Below are 16,367 nucleotides of genomic sequence, written 5' to 3' on the forward strand. Positions count from 1 at the left end.
TGTAACTTTCAGATTAACACAACAAAAGTGCTTAGAGAGCTTCATGGAATAGGTTTCCATGTCCGAGCAGCTGCATCCAAGCCTTACATCACCAAGTGAAAAACATCGGATGCAGTGGTGTACAGCACGCCGCCACTGGATTCTAGAGCAGCGGAGACGTGTTCTCTGGCGTGAATATTAATGTGTCTCTGTCTGGCAGATGTTCTGGGTTTGGCAGTGGCCAGGAGAATGGTACTTTCCTGACTGCATTGTGCCAACTGTAAAGTTTGGTGGAGGAGGTATTATGGTGTGGGTTGTTTTTCATGGGTTCGGCTTGGCCCCTTAGTTCCAGTGAAAAGAACTCTTAAGGCGTCAGCATACCAAGATATTTCAGATAATTTCATGCTCCCAACTTTGTGGGAACAGTTTTGGGTTGGCCCCTTCCTATTCCAACATGACTACGTATCAGTGCACAGGTTCATAAAAACATGGATGAGCAAGTTTTTTTGGAGGAACTTGACTGGCCTGCACAAAGTCCTGACCTTAACCCGATAGAACACCTTTAGGATGCATTAAAGTGGAGACTGGGAGCCAGGCCTTCTCGTCTCACATCAGTGCCTGACCTCACGAACGCTCTTCTGGAAGAATGGTTAAACATTCCCATAAACACACTCCTAAACCTTGTGGACCACCTACCCAGAAGATTTGAAGCTGTTATAGCTGCAAAAGGTGGGCCAACTCAATATTGGACCCTACGTACTAAGACTGGGATACCATTAAAGTTCATGTGCATGTAAAGGCAGGCGTCCCAATACTTTTGGCAATATAGTGTATATGCTAATTGAATGCATTTTGAACCACATCCTATTTGCATGACATGTGAAATAACATTGGTTTCTTTTGTGCCTGTTCACATATATGCGGTGTAGCGGATTGGGGATTCAGTGCAAATTGAAAAAGAGTCCTGTCAGTTTTCTGAGCAGTTCGGTCCGGCTCAGGTGCGCATTCAGGCTCATTGGCTTTTATGGGAATGGTTCTAAATTGCACAAGTCATCAGTTGTGAAAAGGATAAAAACCTGACCTGATCCTGATCTAAATCTGTCCTGAGCCTGATCTAAACCTGACCTGAACCTCTGAACAACTACTTTGTCAATTAGCTGTAAAAATGGAACGGCACTGCACATGTGTGAATCCACACTAAAAGTAGTACATATTTAATATACTGTATAGCTGAAGGCAGTGGTATCTTTGAAAAGGTCCAACATGTCCACTGCTATAGCTCCCAGAAAGCAGGGAGCTTCCGTTTTGCCAGTTGAAGAGCTACAGCTCTTAAACAGCATGGGGCATGTTTGACCTGTGCAGAGAGATCACTGCTTCCACACAAAGAGCAAAGGTCCTTCTCTGCAGCATGATGGCAGGGGGCAGCCCTTTCTCTTCAGGTTGTGACTGATTTCTAAAGAAAACTAACTGAATACTTTGTACCCATTGGGGGAATTCAGTAAAGCATTCACAACACTTTTTTGATGAAAAAGTCTGCATCTAATTTAAGGCTTACAACAGTTTTGGGAACAGTTTCAACACATACAATAGATTTGGGTTAGTTTTTTTTTTTTGGGGGGGGGGTTGCATCACTTTGCATCCTTTCTTAGATATCCCCTCAAAATTTTGGATTTTCTCTCTGTCTTGCTTACAATGGTCATCAGAGAGGGATGTGCCCAATGGTCAATATAGAGAGGAACGCTCCGATGTAGGGACAAAGACAGTAATACAAATCTGTCAGAATATATGACCCTTTCAAAAATACAAATCAGAAGAATTACTTTGGCTTTAGAAGCACCTAAATATTTACTTTCTGTTTCCTTGTCCATATATTGTAATATAATAGGTTACAGAACTGTTGAAGAGCATTCTATAGACCGTAACGTTCTTAACCTTTTTACATGTACAGGCCCCAAATTGATTTCCTATGTCCCCATAACTTCTTTCGCCAGACTGTTACAATCATTATAACCAGGTCTCTTATGTTCTAGTGGCCCAGTTATGTTCTGACTTCAAAAGATGTAAATAGCTTGGGGTCGCTTTACCTATGGATGGCTAGGAACAGAACAACTGAACAAAAATCATAAAGATTTAATATCTTTATTGATATAAAAAGGGCAAATCACAAATATATAGTCTTTTTACAACTAGTGAGAGTTTTGCTGTTGATTTTTTGCAATCATTACATGTAATCAAGCTACAGCTAATGTTATGTTTGTCAGGTAGAAATTAATGGCCCGGACACTTATGCCATCACCAATGTAAAACCAGCTTTACTATAATAAGTAGAAGATTCACAACACATAGTCTTGCCTTTCCACCTTTCACTCCAACATGTTTTGCCCAATTAAGAGCACATTCCACTCCACCAAATTCCACCCCATTAAGAGCTGAATCATGGAGACCATGTCTCATGTTCTAGATGTTCTCATGTTCCACAAACATTGATAATGTCACTCCCATGTCATCTGAAATGCCAAGTAATTTTCAGCACTTTCGTGTCAGGCTCAGTATGCTGAGAATCTTATTTTACTTCACAATCATATCAGGGCTGTAAAATTCCCAGTTATCCGATCACCATGCCATCTGAAATGCCAAGTCATTTTTACCACTTTTAGGTCAGGTTCAGTATGCAGAGAATCTTATTTAAAAACCAATTGTTTACTTGTGAGCTAATACGGTGAATTTTCTGTAAATACAACCTAAAAATATTTAATAAATATATATTAGATCAAAAACAAAAACATTTTTTAGGTTCGCAAACACAACACACCAACTCATAGTGTCAACCAATATATAGATAAATATCGTGCTGCGCTCCTCTATTAATATCATCAAAAACACATTTATTATGTGTAAAAAATAAATTAAAATCTAATGTAAATAAAATGTGAAAAAAACAAATGTCCACTGTGCTTATATAATCCCTTTATACTATGGAAATAAATGTATCATTGCATATGCAGAGACTGATACATAAGAGTCTTCTTTCTTTTTGAGAAATCTGTGCTAATTAGATGAATGCACTCCAGGTTCCAAAAAACTTTTGCAGCATAAATAAATAAAGGGCTGGACAATTCCCAGTCAACAGGTCATCATGGTGATGACAAAAATTCTCTGTTGACCTGGCCATTGACAAGCGGACCAGGGCTAGGGGAGATAGGGACAAATTAATGACACACTGGACTGGGTTCTATGTGTGGAGCAGCTGACAGGCCAAGGACTGGTGGCGCTCACTGCTGGCCAGTGGGGATAAGTTCTCGTATTTACTATTAAAATATGTTCAGTAGTAATTAGAAAAACCCACTGAATTAAAAGTAAAAGAGTAATGTAATACAATTTATTTACTAATTTATTTTCTTCTATTAATTTATTTTCTAATTTAATTCACTGTTATTCTGTACAACATGAAATTTATGAATCTTGCTGAACTGGCTGTACTATTAATACTTTTTTTGTTTTTAGCTGAAATGTTTTAAAGCAGCCTCTTTTTGTGTTTTATAGAGTATTATATTTGCTAATTGAATAAAGATGCCTTATAACATTTACAAGATACTTATTTGCTATTTTCTTCCTGCAGTCTTTGACTCAGTTCCTTGGCTGGTCTGTCCTAAATACAGACACATATGATAAGATGAACAAACTGGAGAACAGGAAAGATATTTATCAAGATATGGTCAACTATCATATAAAGTGTAACAATGATGAGCTACAAATAATCCTGGTAGAGTAACACAACTATTTTATTTCTAAACTTTCTGTTAGTTATCAGATATTTATATGTGGTTATATATCGCAATCACTCTTGATCCCTGAACTGTGCTTTTCTGCTGTATCAGGTCTCTGAGCTGTGATTCTTGCTTTTGCTTAGGTTTCATTGGCCTTCGCATAATGTAAGAGATTGCCCAATGTTTTGCTGATGCTACAGGGAATGCTATATCTCACAGGCTGTTTTACTTTAAAGACACTATGGAATTTATAAAGAGTAACATGTTTACAGAGCAGTTCTTTTAATTCTGAATAATTCAACAGAACTAAGATTAGTTCAAGTCACAGAACCAACATTTACATATCAATTTAATAACAGAATTTTCCACCAAGCTGTTCATTTTATTTTTGAACTAACATTAATTAAACCTTGACAGAGGCATGCATTTTTTTTACGTTTTGGAAGGAATAAGAAACACTCCTATGCTATCTACTTTTGCCTCACTTCCAGTCCCAATGACAACAATGTCACCATATGGGAAGTGAGGGGGAAACATTTCTAACAATAGGTAATAGCTAATGTAGAAAACTAAATCATCCATTAGCTTCCTACTGTTGTCTGTGCCCCATTGGAGATTTTCTGCCACAGTGACAACATTACTTTCCTCCAGTTAGTTTGAGGTCATGTCCCCGTATTCTTGATTTTGGTTTCATATTGAAAATACTTCCCTCTTGAACCGTATTCATCCCCTTAATATATTTAAAGGTTTCAATCATGTCTCTCCTTCCCCTTCTTTCCTCCAGACTAATATGTACAGTCTGGAGGAAAGAAGAGGGGAGACATGATTGAAACCTTTCAATACATCAAGGGGGTGAATAAGGTTCAAGAGGGTAGTATTTTCAATATGAAACCAAAATCAAGAACACAGGGACATGACCTCAAACTAACTGGAGGAAAGTTCAAAACTAATCTTAGAAAGCATTGTTTTACTGAAAAGGTAGTTGGTGCTTGGAAAAGATTTCCAGTAGAGGTAGTGAGCCAGTCAACAGTAAGTGTTTTCAAACATGCTTGGGACAAGTATAAATCTATACTCTGACAAGAAAGTAAATGGAAAAAAAAAAAAAAACAAAGCAAAAAACCCTCAAAAATACAAAACATGTATGTATATATATATATATATATATATATATATATATACACACACAGTTGTGTTCAAAATAATAGCAGTCAGACATCACTAACCTGATCAATCACTGTTTTTGGTAGAAATGATATTTCTACATGGCAAATAATTTACTAGCACTAGGTGTAGTAGAGTAATAGAAATCCAACAGACCCAACAGTCATGACATGCATGCTGCTGATTCTGTGTAATTGAATTACTAATTGAAAGGGGCATGTTCAAAATAATAGCAGTGTGGAGTTCTATTAGTGAGGTCATTCATTCTTTGAAAAACAGGTGGCAATTATTGCCCTTATTTAAGGAAGGAAGGCAGCAAATGTTGTACATGCTGGTTACAGTGCATTTCTCTCTGAAATTCTGAAGAAAATGGGTCGTTCCAGACATTGTTCAGAAGAACAGCGTACCTTGATTAAAAAGTTGATTGGAGAGGGGAAAACATAAAGAAGTGCAGAAAATGATAGGCTGCTCAGCTAAAATGATCACAAATGCTTTAAAATGGCAACCAAAACCTGAAAGACGTGGAAGAAAGCGAACACTACCATTCGAATGGATAGAAGAATAGCCAAAATGGCAAGGACTCAGCCAACAATCAGCTCCAGGAAGATCAAAGAAGGTCTAAAGTTACCTGTGAGTACTTTTACAATTAGAAGACGCCTATGTGAAGCCAAGCTATCTGCAAGAAGCCCCCGCAAAGTCCCACTGTTGAAAAAAAGACATGTGCTGAAGAGGTTACAATTTGCCAAAGAGCACACTGACTGGCCTAAAGAGAAATGGCGCAACATTTTGTGGACTGATGAAAGTAAGATTGTTCTTTTTGGGTCTAGTGGCCAGAGACAGTTTGTCAGATGACCCCCAAACACTGAATTCACTGTGAAGACAGTGAAGCATGGTTGCGCAAGCATCATGATATGGGGATGTTTCTCATACTACGGTGTTGGGCCTATTTATCGCATACCAGGGATCATGGATCATTTTGAATACATCAAAATACTTGAAGAGGTCATGCTGCCTTATGCTGAAGAGGAAGTGCCCTTGAAATGGGTGTTCCAACAAGACAACGACCCCAAACACACCAGTAAACGTGCAACATCTTGGTTCCAGACCAACAAGATTGACATTATGGAGTGGCTAGCCCAATTCCCGGATCTTAATCCAATAGAAAACTTGTGGGGTGACATAAAAAATGCAGTTTCTGAGGCAAAACCAAGATATAGAGAAGAACTGTGGAATGTAGTCCAATCATCCTGGGCTGGAATACCTGTTCACAGGTGCCAGAAGTTGGTTGACTCCATGCAACACAGATGTACAGCAGTTCTCAGAAACAGTGCTTATACAACTAGTGATTCAAGTGATTCAAAGGAAAACAAAATCTTCAAACATTTTTCAGTTTATATAGTGAATGTTTGAGTTTGTAAAGAAGAATACAAACACTGCTATTTTTTTGAACAGTCTAATATTCACTTTTCTTTAATTTTTTTAGAGGAACAACACAAATTTTAGATATTTTTCTTCATGTTTTGATTTGGAATAGAACATGTTGTGTTCCCAATGCATTTGTGTGTATGGAAATAAAAGCTATTAGAAGGATTTTGAGCTTTATTCACTTTTTTCAACACACTGCTATTATTTTGAACACAACTGTATATATATATATCTATATATATATATATATATATATATAAAGGCAGACCCGATGGACCACTTGGTTTTTTTTCTGCCATCATTTTTCTATGTTTATATTACCAGGATAGAAAAATAAAAGGAATCTCCCCAACTGGGCAATGCAAGAAAAAAAAGTTGCCTGCAGATTTCATTCCAGTGGGTTGAAAAAAAAGAAACTAACAAATCCCCGCATCCACACAAGTGATGTGGATGCAGGGATCTTCCGCGTTGTGCTTTTGTATTCTGACGGGAAGGGGCACTGATCAGCTCTGCAGCTACTGGCTGCACATGGTGATCAAATGCTACTTTTCCAGTAGAACTGCTCTATAGAAGCCAGTCTATTGACTGGCCTCTATTAAACAGAGAGAGGTACACACAAACTGAAAGTTGGCTGTTTTCTGCTGAACCAGCAGCATTTCTGTCCATGTGTTCTCGACTTTATGCCAAGCTCACTCGAAGATCAAATTAAATAACCCAGTAAAAAGTTTGTTTGTACTGTGAGTAGACCTTAATATTACTGAATGCATTATGCCCTTCTTTAAGAATCCCAATTTTGTTTACAGAAAACGAAGGAAGTATATAACCGATTACCAGAGGAGTGTGAGGAGGAAGAAATGTATGAAATACTGGTAAGTAGAAATACATTGTAACCGTGTCTCATGCCAGATCATGACTTCTTTATTTATATCTCAATACAATGTGAAAACAATAAAATATTGTATTACATTTTTACAAAATGAATATGTTTGATGTGGAAATCTAAGCAAGTCCAAATTAGTCCAAGTTCAAATACATAAGCAGGCAGGGGAACATACATCACTTAGATAAGCTGAGTCTGGGAACAGATTAGCTATTAGGAAATGTCAGGGGTACTGTAAGAAGTAAGCCATGCAAAATAAATCTCTTTCTTGAAAAGTGAGCATTTTGTATTAGCATTATGCAGCATATTGTGATGTCTATTTTGATTTACCAGTTGTAAAACTTTATTTTTGGAATAAACTTTTTAATTGAGAAGCATAATCCTTTTAATAGTTATTAGATACACAGTCAGTGTCTGTTGATAACCTTGTTCTACCTATAGAAGATTGTCATACTTGCTCATAGCATATGCAGGCTCTGCTTTCTGCTTGAGACTAAGCTCACATCTGCGCTGCTCTGGGAGCCGCAGTTTGTATGGCATTTGAATGGACCGATGTGACTCCTGAAATGCAGGGAAAAGGTCCCTGCAGCATTTAAAAAATCGCAGCCAGCATGGGAACCCTAAGTGCAGTGCATTTCCCAATGCAGGAGTGATTTCCATTCATTTGGCATGCCATTAGCAATAATGGCACCAGCACACAGCTCCTGCGTTTTTCTGTGCAGGTGGTTGCAGATGTGGGAACAGGTGTGTTCCTGCAGCAGTAATCACCCGCACAGATGTGAACCTAGCCTAATAGGGCAATGACTATACCTTGCAGGTCCCTTCATCTTCATGTGAGTCTAGCAGGGAGGGTGTGAATGAAAAACATTACACTGCCACCTATAATGACATGAAATGACCACAATGCTCCTAAAGCACTTTAAGAAACCACTTTTGTCCTGCCCAGCTATTATTTTAATCTGTTTTCTTTCTTCACCTTTGCTAAAGCAGACTTTCAAACTGAAAATAAACTTTCCTGCTCTACATTACATACAAATACACCCTTTGGTTACCTTTTATTTTTGCAAATTCTGGCCCACCATTGCCCCCTCCTCCCAACCCCCGAACCTCCATTTTCATGGCGTGCCATGCTCCTTGTGCCTTCTGGAATATGCATATCACAAATAACAGGAGACATCTGCTTCCATTCATGAAAGGAGGAGAGAGGTGTATTTGGTGGTTCATCATTGATAAATGGCTGCTTATAACTGGATGCGACAGCGGCCTTCCAACTATGTCACGTGGACGATGGTGATACGTGAGCTGAGCTGTGTCAAACTGCAGCAGGACAACGCTGGATCCACTGGATGGATAGGCATCTGATTTAAGGTCAGCCTAGCATCAGGCAAAGAGGGATTTAAATAAAAAATTAAATGTGGCAGACAGTTTCTCTTCAAATAGACTACTTACCAAACAGTAGAATCAACAAAGCGGGAAATAATCTGCATAACAAAGGTGACCATTTGAGATAGAGTGGAGCTTAAATTGAACCTGTACTTTGACCATTATGAGAAAATAACATGTTTGTCTGATATGCCATCCCCTCTGCTTCTCATGTGAGCCATCCCTGCACCACATCGGCCATCCCATGGAGTCCTGTGAATGCCCATTACTTCTTGGTATAGGGGAGCATGTGAGTCTCTTTCCTTGCCCCATTGATGCAGCAGAGGTTGCTTGAGTAGACAACTGCTAACCCCTATTACACAGAGATGGGGCAATGGTTCTTAGCTCATACTCTGACTTAAAGGCAACCTTCAAATTACACAAGGACTTTGATGTGGGTTGCAGCAGGTGGGGGCACAAATTTAAGTCACAAATGACCTCTTAATCAGTAAAGGATCACTACAAGGTGACAATCTGCTACTTGCAGGCACTGGTAACAAGCATCAAGTTGCTTTTTCAACATAAAGTACTTCTTTTACAGCAAGAAGAGCTACCAGATCCAGAGGAGGCCGAGATTTATGAATTTCACTTTAGTGACTTGCCACAGACTGAGTTTTTCTTGGTGAAATGTGCTATACAGATGTACTATGAGTTAGAAGTAGTCGACAAATTTCATATACCTCAGGAGGTAAGTTTGCATGACGCCTTACATTTAGACAGTAAAATTAACACTACTGACACTCACATTTTAATACTACGTTTTGGTACAGTTTGCAGTACTAAAGGTTCCCATCACAGAAATATAGAGGATTTGCATAATTTGAACAATTTAAAGCAAGCATGCTAGAAAATGACCTTATGTGGGCTGGGAATTATAACAGCCAAACAATGGCAATGGTCATAACCTACGATCATAAGCTAGAACATTTTAGATGGCGTATTTGTCTATGCTGATTTAGCAGAAATAAGCCAGTGACTTACCCTGCAAATGTAGTTATCTAATTAGTTAGTATAGATAAATAACTGAATAGCATGAGACTGCTTAACAGGCATATATTTTGGCAGTTCATGCTGCTTTGCATATGGCTCATGCATCAATGCCTTCCACTGGTCTTATACACTAATTAGCACTCCTTGCTCTCTACACTCATTATCTTTATGTAATGTATTTGCTTGGTGCATAGATTACAATGATATAGCAGCCTTATAAGGAAGTCTCCACTTACATTAAATGTTATATAACATATAACCTAGAGTGTACCGAATGTCAATCCACTTACCGCCATGGTATCAGGCTGTCATGCCTTCCTTTTATTTATTCAGAACAGGCAAAAAAACTCTTTCCTTGCATCAATATGATCAGCAAAACACAAAGACTTCCCAACTAGGATTAAGTAAACAGAGAAACCTCTGCCATGCAACCATCTGACCAGCTCAGTCACTGCCTGCTTCTATACATTAACACCAATTTTATATAACTTAACATAGCTGGTGCCAGAGGAGTGCTGGAGGGGTGTGACCTGTGTAGCGATACCCTCGTGAGGGCCACTGGGTAGTGGGTATCCCTAAGCCTCTCCCTGCACAGCCAGGCAAAAGGTATTTTTCACAAAGACTTGCATCCAAAGACAACGGCCAGTCCATGAGTCTGGTTTTGTTGTTTTATTAGAAGAAATTAACTTGGATAGGGAAATAGGGATTATGGGATGCCCAGTTTTCTTGAATCAATGGAAGGTGGACACTTCCTTCCTATATACAAAGACAGATCCTAGACTGCTCTTTTCCTGAAAGCCATCAGTCGTTGCGGATCAGTAGCAGCTGCCCTTTACAAGTGAGGAACTAGAAGCCCCTCAAAAATCACTTTGCTTCTCGTAGCTACATGCAGAGACGTCTTCTCTCCCCCTATAGTGCTGCTCCCAGCTCCACCACCTGCAAGCACTACCAGTCCTCCTGGCTTCTCAGAAGATCTCCCAGGACAAGGATTAAGGACTGATCCCAGTGCTGTCCTTAGAAAGCTTGATACATGTGGCAGTGTCTCCCCTTGTAGATCCCAAAGTGTACTGCTGTACTCACACTGTCCTCCTTGCTCCCTGCTGCTCCAGGCCTTGATTCCTTCTGTGCCTCTCCACAGAATGTATCCTCCTGAGCAAGTCTGAGCCCAGCCTAGAGGCCAACCCCCCCCCCCTCCCCACAGACATAGGGGTCCCCTGCTAGACATCGACAGTCTCCTCACCACTTCTTCCACATCTTCCACACGACTCTTCTGTCAGCCCGACTCTCCCATATTTATAGGCCAGTCCACCACTCTACCAGGGCCTCCAAATCTGGGATTGGCCAGACCCCCCATAAATATGCAGATAAGGCCTCCAACCCTTCCTTCTTACCGACGTCTGGAAAGTTCAATGGTCCTCCAGAGTTAGGAGGAGGCGATAGAGCCACAACCTGTTGAGTCATCCAGCTGACCTGCAATAACCCGACCTTAATCACCTGACTCACCCTACTACCATGAGTCATACTCTATGATTTTGCCTATAACACGCTACACTACTCTAATAGCACACTAGAGGGTGCTACACCTGGTTGAAGGGACAGGAAGTGATAAGATGAGGTTAGAACCTCAGTGTGGCTTTTGTTATATGTCCTCCTGTCTTGCGGATACCCATTCTCCTCTTTTCTTGCCCTGGTATCACAGAATGCAGATAGGAAAGGAAATCTCTCCATTGCAGTTACATAAGCAGTAAGCAAAGTTATAACTCTTTCCTACACATTTTTGTTGCATTTTAATGTCAGTGCAGGTAGTATAAAGTGTTGTCTTTTAGAAAGAAAACTCAACACGGGTAATTGTCTATTTACACAGTGTACACTATAGATTTCCGATTTATGCACTCTACTAAGGGTTCAGGGTTCCTTTTAAAAACTGTATTTGTGCGAATGCACCGTGAATTCAATTTTAAACTTACTTTTTTATGTATGCTCATCACCATTTGGGAAATGCATTTTTACAACCTGTCATAAGAGAACATTTGTAATATTTGTTCTAATTTGTTACTTTACAGGTTTTAGTGCGTTTTTTATTCTCAGTAAGTAAAGGATACAGAAAAATTACTTATCACAACTGGCGACATGGCTTCAATGTAGGACAAACCATGTTCACCCTCCTAATGGTAAGAAACAATATAGCATTGACTTCTCATTATGCTGGTAATGTCCAATGTTTAAACAGATAACTTTAGGTAATAGATGGCTTACAATATATAATTCAGGTATACAGCAACCCTACCAGATTTGGATAGTTTGGCAGGGCTTTTACATACCTGGACTGGAGTCTAAAACTTTAGACCCACAACTCCAGTACTCCAGCATTCATGTCCTCAGGTACTAAATTAACAGTCAAGCAATTAAAATCATAGACTGGTCCACACCACTTTACTCCACACTGGCTTCAATGTGAGCTGTACCCTAGCAGTTGGTGTGCAGTGCCTTTCAGTCAGCAAATACCTATTTTATGATGGTAGTGGCCATATTCTAGTTCATTTATGCTCCTTGGATATGAAGAAGTGTCTAAGTAGACATATGAAGGAGGAGGGACGGTGACAGATGTGGTAACTTAGTATATTGAATTGACATCTGTTGCACGCTGGCTTGTTTATCTGTAGTGGGGATGGAGATTTGGGTTTTTACCTAGAATTTGGTTACCAGGACTGAACAATTAAGATAAGCAAGAAGTCCTCGTATTCCCTGGGGGTGCACCACATCCCATAATAGAGGATTTGGGTAAAATATGCCAACATTATCATCTTAAAGAGAGATATGCCCTTGTAAGGCCACATGTGTTGTCAGCTAATCACTTACTGATTAATGGAATCAATTTAGCCACAGAGTCTTTATGAATAACAAATGTTAGTAATCAAAGGGACAAGCTGGTAACCCTGAATGGGTAACCCACCTCTGTCAAACAATATATGCCTTTTTTCCTTTACAGATTGACATATAAATTAATTATTTCCCAAGACTGGTGGCTAAGCAGTGTTAGGTGCTCTATTTTGGTATCTATAAGCACAGTCATATATTTTATTACAGGAATTTGATGACAAATCAGTGTAATTTGCCAGCAGCAGAACAATTTTATATAGCAAGGCTAGGCCCAAATTTACTAGAGCTAAAGTGCACAAGTTGAGGCTTTACATAAAGAATTAGATTACCACAGAAGACACAGCTGTTTAAAATTGGCCAGAAGCAGGACAGTAGGCCAACCAGTGCACACCTAACTTTTATTTTATCTATGAGGAAAGGAGGATGCAGCAAATGATATAATATGAGGTGCTTTAGGTACTCTCTGTTCTTGTACTTTTTCTTTTACTTTCAAACAATGCAGTGACATCTTGGGAACAATGGGTAGCTCCAAGAAGTTTATAAATAGCAAGTGATTGTTCCACTCTCAGAACCCCAGAGTTAAGAATAAAGAAATGCCCAATCAACCTATAATAAAAATACAAAACACACAAATGAACGAAAAAAATACCAAAAATAAGAGCCAACTTTAACCTAAATAAGGGTCTTAGCAAACATTAAAATCCAATATATTCCAAAACAAATGAAAATACCACCCCTTGAACAAGAGTTTTTTTGCCCACAAAGCTAGCAATCAGAATTTAAGTATAGTTTTGGAACTTATTATGCAATTTTTTTAGCTTTCCCTATGCTTTCCTTTCAACAGCTACTAATTCACTAGAACTATGGCTACTCTGTGCCTTCCCCATTTATAGTGAGGGTTTAACCTAAAGCCCCCTAAAACAATGATGGCTTTGGACCCTCTAATCCTGCTAGCCATAGTGTAAGGGCCATGCAGTGCATTATGGTTTAACAAAACAATTCTTCTGGGTGAAATTGAACAAAAATTCTCTCTGGACCGCGATTCTTGAAACCATAGGATTCACCTTGCAGCCACGGTAGTGGCAAACTGAAATCTTATCCCTAGTGATTATTATCTCATGTTTGTTGGTTTCATTAGAAAAGAGGGGCAATGCATCTTTCTAAAACTATTTTTGCACACATTAATTAATTAATAGTAAGTAAGATAAGCACCAATAGTAGTACATGACAGCTCTTCCTTTTATATGTCAGGTGCCAATGTATTGTCTGCTGTATATCATTAGGTTATTAACCTAAAGCTATCATATCATAACAGTGATCAATACAAACTAAGCATATGATGAAAAAAAATGCAAAAGCAGATGGTACCTTTTGAGAAACCTGAGAAAGTTAAGCTTGACACAATCCCCTCCTGCCACTTGAGTGTTCTTATCAGTACTATATTATGATGGATGGCCTCAACAATCAATAGAGAGGTTTACTAAATGGTGGAAGAGGAACATTTAAAGTGCATGTGAGGGCAAAAGCAAAAAACTAACAACCATATGCAGTACATCTCTGCAATACATTCACATTTATGCCTTTAAAGACTCTGCAAGTTTAGAAAATTCCAATTATTCTGCTCTTGGATCCTAATTCCTTTTGTGGGCTGACAACACAAAGCATTTTTGTGGACTTAGTGTTGTCAACCCTGCCAGTTGCCTTTGCTAAACTACTCAAATTAATACTTTATCCAATTCTACTCAACATAAAGGAATTTATCTGTAATCTCAAGATAAGAAGTGTGCACAAAAGACAAGACAGCTCTTAATTTCTGCAAGACCAGTGGCATATTTAACAAACGATAAGTGAATAAATAGGTGAAGATCATTGTAAGGGTTTCAAAATATTATGCATCAGCGCTGGGATAAAGAAAAAGTGACCATAAACACTTCAAAGCACCTGTAATCAAAGTGCTAATCACACACTCAAGCCTAACACCAAAAATATATTTTACAGCGCTATGTGCAATGCTAATTGCAAAAGTGATGTTACTGTTCAAACAAATTATGTGTCTGTACAAACCACATCAATACATTAAAAGTGTCCACAAAAAAGTAATCATATCATACAAAAACAAATAAAAGGAGAGTGGAACATCTAACCCTTGTGTGCAGTGGATGGTGCCAAATAAGATCCAATATTATGACTTACTTATAGTGGGTGGTCATATCCATCTGGTGAGTTTTCGTGGTCGAATTTGGCACAAAACAGATGGCTGTGTCTTTGAAGGTTGCACAGAAGCACTTGCATGGGAATAATTGCACTGGCACTTTATTGAAGTCATACAGTTTATAACTGTGGTATATCATTACTTTTTTATTTATTGATGTTGTTTGTACAGTAACATAATTTTATTTAGCATTACACATAGCGCTGTAAAATACATTTTTGGTGCATTATTACCTGCACTTTTCATTTTATAGGAGCTGCCTGAATTTAAGGCTTTTTTTTAATGTACACTAAAGCAAAATTCTGCTTTTTATTGTATATTTGAATAGGTTAGGACTGTGAGAAGTTTGCTTGAACTGAAATTTTACAGATATCAAGGCCAAGACACCTTACTAATCTGCAGGGTTTAGTTATGTCAGAAAGACTGAACCCACTGAATCAGCTCCAATGTCATGTGTTTTGAAGTCGAATGCCATGTGTTTAGACCTGTGCAATTGTTTCTGAGGATGTAACTTGCAGTTTCAGCATTCAGTCAGCATAATATCAGCAGCGAACTTCCTCTCAAATCATTGTGGGCCAATTAGCCACAGAACGGCGGCATCATTATTGACTGTCTTTGATAAACACTAGTATCTCCTGGTTTAACCTTCCTGTGCTCACTGCCTTTCAGTTTCTAACAGTCTATATTCCCTGGGATAAGTAAATGTTCTGTTTTTTTTAGACAGGAAAGTTAAAACGTTATTTTACGGACCTTGAGGCCATGGCAATGGTGACAGCTGCATTTTGCCATGATATTGACCACAGAGGTACAAATAATCTGTACCAAATGAAGTAAGTTCAAATGCACAATATTTATGTATTAGATGCAATGTTTGCCCATTTATTAAAGTATAGTCTTACTGGATATAGTTTTCAAAAACCTGTGATTTTAGCACAAATTAAAAGAATGGAATTGCGATCCAAATGAGATAACCCAGTAGTAGGTATATCCATACTGGATATACTCAAAATAATAATTCCCACTAAACATCCCATTACTCAGCTTTAGATAGGATGTGGCAGTTTTTCAACACCTACTGGCTTATAAAAATGTCTTAGCTTTCTATGCTCTACCTTTTCCCAACATGATATTATTCACTTGACTTTATGATGATTTCACCTCTATCACCTAGCAATTCTCTATAACAATATAAGAAAAAACTCCTCCAGGCCCAGTCACAACTTCCTCAGGATTATCCTAATGGAGATTTATGAGGAGGAGAGGGGCATAGGTCTCAGAGTTCCCGATAGTGACTTACAAATTAACTGACATTAGATTTGGATAGAGTGGTGAGGGACCTTTTTGCTGACTGTGTCCTCATTAAGGAGATTCACTCTTTCTAATTGTACTGATCTCCAATGACACTAAGAAGGAAAGTGGGACTAAATCCAAAATTGTCTAAGAGTCACCACAAGACGGGAGTAGAGAGAACATCTTCCAATAGGGATACTTGTTCCCATGACAACTGTTTAAGAGGTGATATCCCTCACATTCTAAAGATATTCTCTCAATTTCTGTTGATTCTACAGGACAGGGAGTGAATAAAATTTTCCTTAGTCACACACATATGGTAAAAAAAAGCAGACAGGGGTTTTCACGTTCCCCTAATCTA

General features: G+C 38.7%; 1 protein-coding gene across 2 annotated transcripts in view; it reads left to right on the top strand.

Moving 5' to 3' along the window:
- Positions 1 to 16,367, top strand: part of PDE6A (phosphodiesterase 6A) — a 120,126-nt gene that overhangs the window by 81,019 nt on the left and 22,740 nt on the right. For both annotated transcript variants that reach the window (XM_089656753.1, XM_089656752.1), the window contains exons 10-14: positions 3,599 to 3,742; positions 7,136 to 7,201; positions 9,176 to 9,322; positions 11,688 to 11,795; positions 15,437 to 15,546. In XM_089656753.1, the coding sequence (XP_089512879.1) occupies positions 3,599 to 3,742; positions 7,136 to 7,201; positions 9,176 to 9,322; positions 11,688 to 11,795; positions 15,437 to 15,546 (575 nt within the window). The remainder of the gene's footprint in view (positions 1 to 3,598; positions 3,743 to 7,135; positions 7,202 to 9,175; positions 9,323 to 11,687; positions 11,796 to 15,436; positions 15,547 to 16,367) is intronic.

The sequence above is a fragment of the Staurois parvus genome, unplaced genomic scaffold (assembly GCF_062004578.1).
Source record: "Staurois parvus isolate SC_StPar_1 unplaced genomic scaffold, SC_StPar_1.0 ptg000934l, whole genome shotgun sequence".
Taxonomy (NCBI): domain Eukaryota; kingdom Metazoa; phylum Chordata; class Amphibia; order Anura; family Ranidae; genus Staurois; species Staurois parvus.